Genomic DNA, 6,935 nt, shown 5'->3' with positions numbered 1-6,935 from the left:
CCTAATTTCTGTTTTGCCAGTAGGGGGCATTCCTTAACTTCGTGCTTAGGGGAAGCACAATATAAACACAGGTTTAGAGTTTTTCTTCTAGATTTTTCTTGTGTGGATAAAGGGCCTTTAATAAAGCCTATTTCCATAGGTTGTGGGAAATCTTTTCCTGAAGAAGGAGAAGGTATTGCAGAAACTCTCTTTGTGAACCCAGATTTTTCAGAACGTCTCTCCCTCAGACGCCAGTCAATGGATATGGACACTGTGTACAGCTCCTCCAAGGTGTCTGGTATTCCAATCCGTGAGAGTTCATCTTTCAGCTCCTCACTTAATCCCAGGCGAAATTGATTCCTTAGTGAAATCTCATTCCACAAAGAATCAGTGGCATAAATCTTAAACTGAGTTATGTATGTTTCAACAGCATTTTTATTTTGTTTCAAAGCTCTGAGGTTATTCTCTGCTGAGATCTGCTTGTAAGGATCATCATAGAGTGTGGACATTTCTGAAAAGAAAGCGTCCAAAGAACCTAGGATAGAATCCTGTTTTTCAAAAAAGGTGTCCGCCCATGCCCTGGGCTCTCCCCTTAAATATGATATAACGGTTAGAACTCTAGTTCTCTCAGAAGCGTATGTTTTAGGTCTCAGTTCAAACAACAACATACAGGAGTTTCTGAACTCTCTGAACTGAGAGCGGTTGCCAGAAAATTTCTCTGGTGTGGAAACTGCAGGTTCAGGGTGGTGCTCATTCTGACCTGGTTTAGCAGCAAGTGTTTCCCTAAGACAGGCTTTTAGAGCCTGATTTTCTATTTGCAATTCATGAAATGAGCTGGCAAGCAGGTCAACCCTGTCAGATAGATTTTTTAGGTGTTCAGACATAGTACTCAGTTCCATTTGCATATATGTGTATTTTAAACAGGACAAAAAAGAACCAAACAAAAAATAAATTCAATGAAAATTCAACAAGTCCTGTATTTCTTTTGGCTGGTTAATTATGTAATATTGTGAGACAAAGTGTAGTGTGTATCACACATGTAACTTCATAGAGAGTATTTTTTCCCAAGCTACATATATGAATTGTTATAAGCCAAACACAGTTTATACTGAAATCAGGGAGGTGCAATAACAGCAAGAAACAGTAAGGCTTTTAAGGAAGTTATTGAACAAGTAAATGACAGTACCTTAAGTCCCAGGTTTAGTTCATGTAGCTTAAGTCAGTGGAAAAGTTTGGAGGTTGCTAAATGCTTTGGCAAGCGAAGGATCAGGAGAGAGGAGTTCCGGTGTTACAGTGAACAGAGCTGTAGGGAGAGAGACAAGCTTACCGCACAGCGGCCGTAGCTGATGACGTATTCAGCGGCTTTGGATGGAACTGGAACGGTTCCAAGTTGAAAGTACAGGTTACGCTGTTTGAGTAGCAGAGCGGATGCTGTAATCTCTAGTTTGGTATCAGAATGTCAGGAAGCCGGTAGCTGGAAAGGAGGCAAAGGAAAAATCACTTGAAAAGTGTAAACCACTGTAAGGCTGACTGTGCTGAAGATCCTTTAGAGACTTCAATTAACCAGCAAGGAACTGCTGGGAGGAAGTTCCTTATAAAGGAAGGAGGTAATGATCCTTAAAGGTACAGCCACATAGACTAATAGCGAGGAATCCTTACATATATATATATATATATATATATATATATATATATATATACTGTACATACACACACACACAGTTGTTTGGCTGGCTCCTCAATATATTTTTTATTTATTGGCTCAATATGTTTTAAATATTTTCACCTCTGTCGTACAATGTTTGCTTTACAATCTTTTTTATTGCTTAACAGAATTAGTTGCATAAATATTAATGATAGTTTAATAAGTTTTCCTTTTAATTACAGAAAATTCAACACAAAGATGTGGCTTACAAAACTGGAATACATTTGAAGCAGGAGCCTGTTCGTCGGATTCGGTGGTGAGAGATTATACTGGTCTATCTCATCAGATTAGAGAAGATGGAAACCTAGAATTCATATCAGATTCTGTCCCTTGTTATCGTGAACAACGAATGTCCTCCCCGTGTTTGGAATTTTTCAGCAGTCCTAATGATATAGTGAGAAGAAAAATACAGTTTAACAGTGGAAGCATAAATATAAAATCTGGTTATAATGAAACCCTTGGAGGAGCAAATGAACCTCAGGATAATGAATATAACAGACACATTGCTCAGTCTAGTCTTAAGGAATATCATATAATGCGCCCCAGGGAGAAATCATATTTATGTAATGAATGTGGGAAGAAATATTCCACAAAATTTAATCTTTCTGTCCATCAACGATCGCACACCGGAGAGAAACCTTATTGCTGTAATGAGTGTGGAAAATTGTTTAATTCGAGGTATAGTCTTGTTGTACATGAAAAAACGCACACTGGGGAGAAGCCCCATATGTGCAACGAGTGTGAGAAAAGCTTTGCTACTAAATATTATCTTACCGTACATCAAAGGTTACACAGGGGAGAAAAACCTTTTAGGTGTGACGAATGTGGGAAACTTTTCTCTAAGAAATCAAATCTTGTTGTGCACAAGAAATCCCACTCAGGGGAAAAACCTTATAGTTGCAATAAATGTGGTAAACACTTTGCGCATAAGCGATACCTTATTATACACGAAAAAGGACACACTGGAGAGAAACCTCACGGTTGTAATGAATGTCATAAACGTTTCACTTATAAATCTAGTCTTCTTGGTCATCAAAAAACGCATGCGGCGGTGAATCCGTATATGTGCAATGATTGCGGAAGACACTTTCCCAAAAAATCGAATCTGGATGTCCATAGGAGAACTCACACCGGGGAGAAACCATATAGTTGTGGTGAATGTGGGATTCAATTTTCATATAAATGTCAAGTCACAAGACATCAGAGATCCCACAGCCAGGAACACATTTTATAAGATTAAATATGCTGTCAAACTAAAGCCTTTCCTTGTTTTCTAATCTGTCTCAGTTTATAAGTCACTGTGTATATTATAAAGAAATAGAAAACTATATAATGATTATATGTAGTTAAAAATGCAAAACAAACACTGTATGTATGCTTAAAATATGCAGTAAACATTATAGTTAAAGTGACACTAAAACCACATTTTTTCTTTCATGACTCAGAGCAGCAATTTAAGCAACTTTCTAATTTTCTTCTATTATAATTTTTTTTTCATTCTCTTGCAATCTTTATTTGAAAAGGCAGGAATCTAAACTTAAAGAGACATGCCAGCCACATTTTTTCTTTTATGATTTAGAAAGAGAATGCAATGTTAAACATCTTTCTAATTTACTTATATTATCTAATTTGTTTTATTCTCTTGATATTCTTTGATGAAAAGCATATCTAGATATGCTCACTAGCTGCTGATTGGTTACTGCACATAGAGACATCATGTGATTGGCTCACCATATGCATTGCTTTTTCTTCAAATAAGGATATTTAAAAAATTAAGCAAAATAAATTATGGAAGTAAATTGTAATATTGTTTAAATTTCTATTCTCTATCTGAATCATGATAGAAAGATTTTGGGTTTAGTGGCCCTTTAAGAGCCGCTCCTATTTTTGGTTCAGCACCATGGATAGCCCTTGCTGATTGGTGGGTACATTTAACCACCAATCAGCAAGCGCAACCCAGGTTCTGAACCAAAAATGGTCTGACTGCTAAGCTTAGATTCTTGCTTTTTCAAATAAAGATAGCAAGAGAACTAAGAAAAATTGATAATAGGAGTAAATTAGAATGTTGCATAAAGTTGCTGCTCTATCTGAGTCATGAAAGAAAGAAAATTGGGGTTAGTGTCCCTTTAATGAATACAGAAATTAATTATTACACTCAAGTGCTCGGCCCGTTGTGCAAAAGCCAAGTCACACTTAAAGGGACATTCCAGTCAAAATTTAAATGCACATAGATGAATGACATTGTTGAATAGAAACATACAGTATTTGCAATATACATGTATGGGTAAAAATGCTTCTAGTAAACTTATCACTGGTTTAGTGTTAGCATTTGTCTGTGCACGTGCACGTGAGGCATAGCTAGATATTCTCTGTGCAGTGTGCACCATAATTTTATATACTGCAGCTGCTCAGAGCATCAGTGGGACTTTTATCATGTCAGCAAGTTACAAATTGAGTCATTACCAGATGTTACAAGCACCTTAGGCTCTCTGAGCAAGTGCTGGTGCACGGAGCATACTAAAATACAATTTTGAAACAGCTATAGCTTTTATTAGAAGCATTTTTGCTAATACATCAATATTACAAAATTGCTTCTATTCAATACCGAAATGTATCCATATGGTTTCCAATTTGAGCTGGAATGTCCCTTTTAACTGTAAGAAAATCACCTAATCTTGGATTGACAATAGACACATAAATATGACTTAATACAAAGTACAGCTAAAGACCTGTAGTCAGAGAGAATAAAATACAATAGTATGAGTATTAACAGACACTTTAAATGCACATTAAAGGGACAGTCTACACCAGAATTTGTATTGTTTAAAAGATAGATAATCCCTTTATTACCCATTCCCCAGTTTTGCATAAACAACACAGTTATATTAATACACTTTTTACCTCTGTGATTACCTTGTATCTAAGCCTCTGCAGACTGCCCCTTATCTCAGTTATATTAATATACTTTTTACCTCTGTGATTACCTTGTATCTAAGCCTCTGCAGACTGCTCCTTATCTCAGTTATATTAATATACTTTTTACCTCTGTGATTACCTTGTGTCTAAGCCTCTGCAGACTGCTCCTTATCTCAGTTATATTAATATACTTTTTACCTCTGTGATTACCTTGTATCTAACCCTCTACAGACTGTTCCTTATCTCAGTTATATTAATACACTTTTTACCTCTGCGATTATATTGTATCTAACCCTCTGCAGACTGCTCCTTATCTCAGTTATATTAATATACTTTTTACCTCTGTGATTATCTTGTATCTAAGCCTCTGCAGACTGTCCCTTATCTCAGTTATATTAATATACTTTTTACCTCTGTGATTACCTTGTATCTAAGCCTCTGCAGACTGCCCCTTATCTCAATTATATTAATATACTTTTACCTCTGTGATTACCTTGTATCTAAGCCTCTGCAGACTGTCCCTTATCTCAGTTATATTAGTATCTTTTACCTCTGTGATTACCTTGTATCTAAACCTCTGCAGACTGCTCCTTATATCAGTTATATTAATATACTTGTTACCTCTGTGATTACCTTGTATCTAATCCTCTGCAGACTGCTCCTTATCTCAGTTATATTGATATACTTTTTACCTTTGTGATTACCTTGTATCTAAACCTCTGCAGACTGCCCCTTATCTCAGTTATATTAATATACTTTTTACCTCTGTGATTACCCTGTATCTAAACCTCTACAGACTGCCCCTTATCTCAGTTATATTAATATACTTTTTACCTCTGTGATTATTTTGTATCTAACCCTCTGCAGACTGCTCCTTATCTCAGTTATATTAATATACTTTTTACCTATGTGATTGCCTTGTATCTAATCCTCTGCAGACTGCTCCTTATCTCAGTTATATTAATATACTTTTTACCTCTGTGATTATCTTGTATCTAACCCTCTGCAGACTGCCCCTTATCTCAGTTATATCAATATACTTTTTACCTCTGTGATTACCTTGTATCTAACCCTCTGCAGACTGCTCCCTTATTTCAGTTCTTTTGACAGACTTGCATTTTAGCCAATCAGTGTTGACTCCTAGGTAACTCCACTTGCATGAGCACAATGTTATCTATATGGAACACAAGAACTAACGCCCTCTAGTTGTTAAAAAAATGTCAAAATACATTCAGATAAGAGGGCTAAGAAATTAGCATATGAGCCTACCTAGGTTTAGCTTTCAACTAAGAATACCAAGAAAACAAAGCAAAATTGATGATAAAAGTAATTTGGAAAGTTGTGTAAAATTACATGCCCTATCTGAATCATGAAAGGTTATTTTTGACTAGACTGTCTCTTTAAACGACTCTACAATTCACAAAACGTTCAAAACCTCATATAACTGCAGAGCAGTACGTACACACAAAGTATTCAACAAATTCATAGATTTATTAGCAAGCATTTAAAACATAAGAGGTGAAGCACCTTCTAAAAACAGAGAAAGTGCGGTCAAAGTCTGACGCAGACGCGTTTAGTGCGCACACACACTGGGTCACTGTACTTTGTAGTGACCAAGTGCACATACGCACGAAACTTGTATTTGAATACTTGGACTTTTGGTGATTTACTTCATTGCGCACTACCCCTTGGGTTTATGCATATTCTTTGGTGTGCTGAGTAGTCACACTTGTTGCAGCATTGATTCATAGCACCGGAAAGTTCCAGGTAACCCCTTTTCTTGTGAGCCGCTAAGGAAAAAGCGCTTTTCTCCCCACATAAATTGCTTGTGCTCACCATTTTTTAAAGTAAACTGTTTATAATAACCAGTCCTATTTATGTAAGAAATTCCCCACCCCCACCTTGGACAGACAGGAAAAGCGCACGTTAGAGAATTTCGCTAAGTTTTCAGCCATCTTTTCTTGGTATAAATTCTCAGTGATTATTTTTTTTAGTTAGCAGGATTACACACATTGTGGCTATGGTAGCTAGATTGCCCTGTATTCATTCATTTGTTGTAAGTATATGTGTATATATTGTTCTGTATATATATTTTGGTTCCTAATAAACTCTTTGCAGTAATGAGCGGATCTTTCAGTGTTTATTTCACTTTGTTTATAATCACTTAGTTGTGCCGGTTTAGTGGTTTTTGCTATAAAATTATATTTAGTTAGATTCATTTAAAAATACATCCAATTTAAAACCACACCAGGCAGATCTATTATTCCAGTCTGGTGAGTAGGTCTTGTATAGGACATTAAACACTAAATAAATGCTAGATAGAATGATTTATTCA

At 36.1% G+C, this 6,935-nt stretch overlaps 1 protein-coding gene across 1 annotated transcript; it reads left to right on the top strand.

The window, feature by feature from the left end:
• The first annotated feature begins 1,871 nt into the window (after positions 1-1,871).
• On the top strand, positions 1,872-2,942 carry LOC128635632 (zinc finger protein ZFP2-like). The gene has a single exon (XM_053688713.1). It carries the CDS (start codon positions 2,034-2,036, stop codon positions 2,916-2,918), a length of 885 nt encoding a protein of 294 aa, XP_053544688.1. The 5' UTR covers positions 1,872-2,033; the 3' UTR covers positions 2,919-2,942.
• Positions 2,943-6,935: the final 3,993 nt, after the last annotated feature.

This window comes from Bombina bombina, chromosome 7, assembly GCF_027579735.1.
Source record: "Bombina bombina isolate aBomBom1 chromosome 7, aBomBom1.pri, whole genome shotgun sequence".
NCBI lineage: Eukaryota > Metazoa > Chordata > Amphibia > Anura > Bombinatoridae > Bombina > Bombina bombina.
Note: the sequence above shows the minus strand (reverse complement) of the source record. Positions and strands in the feature narration are given on the sequence as shown.

Excerpts from the sequence above, each read along its gene's own strand:
- LOC128635632 (XM_053688713.1), top strand. The coding sequence starts at position 2,034 with ATGTCCTCCCCGTGTTTGGAATTTTTCAGCAGTCCTAATGATATAGTG.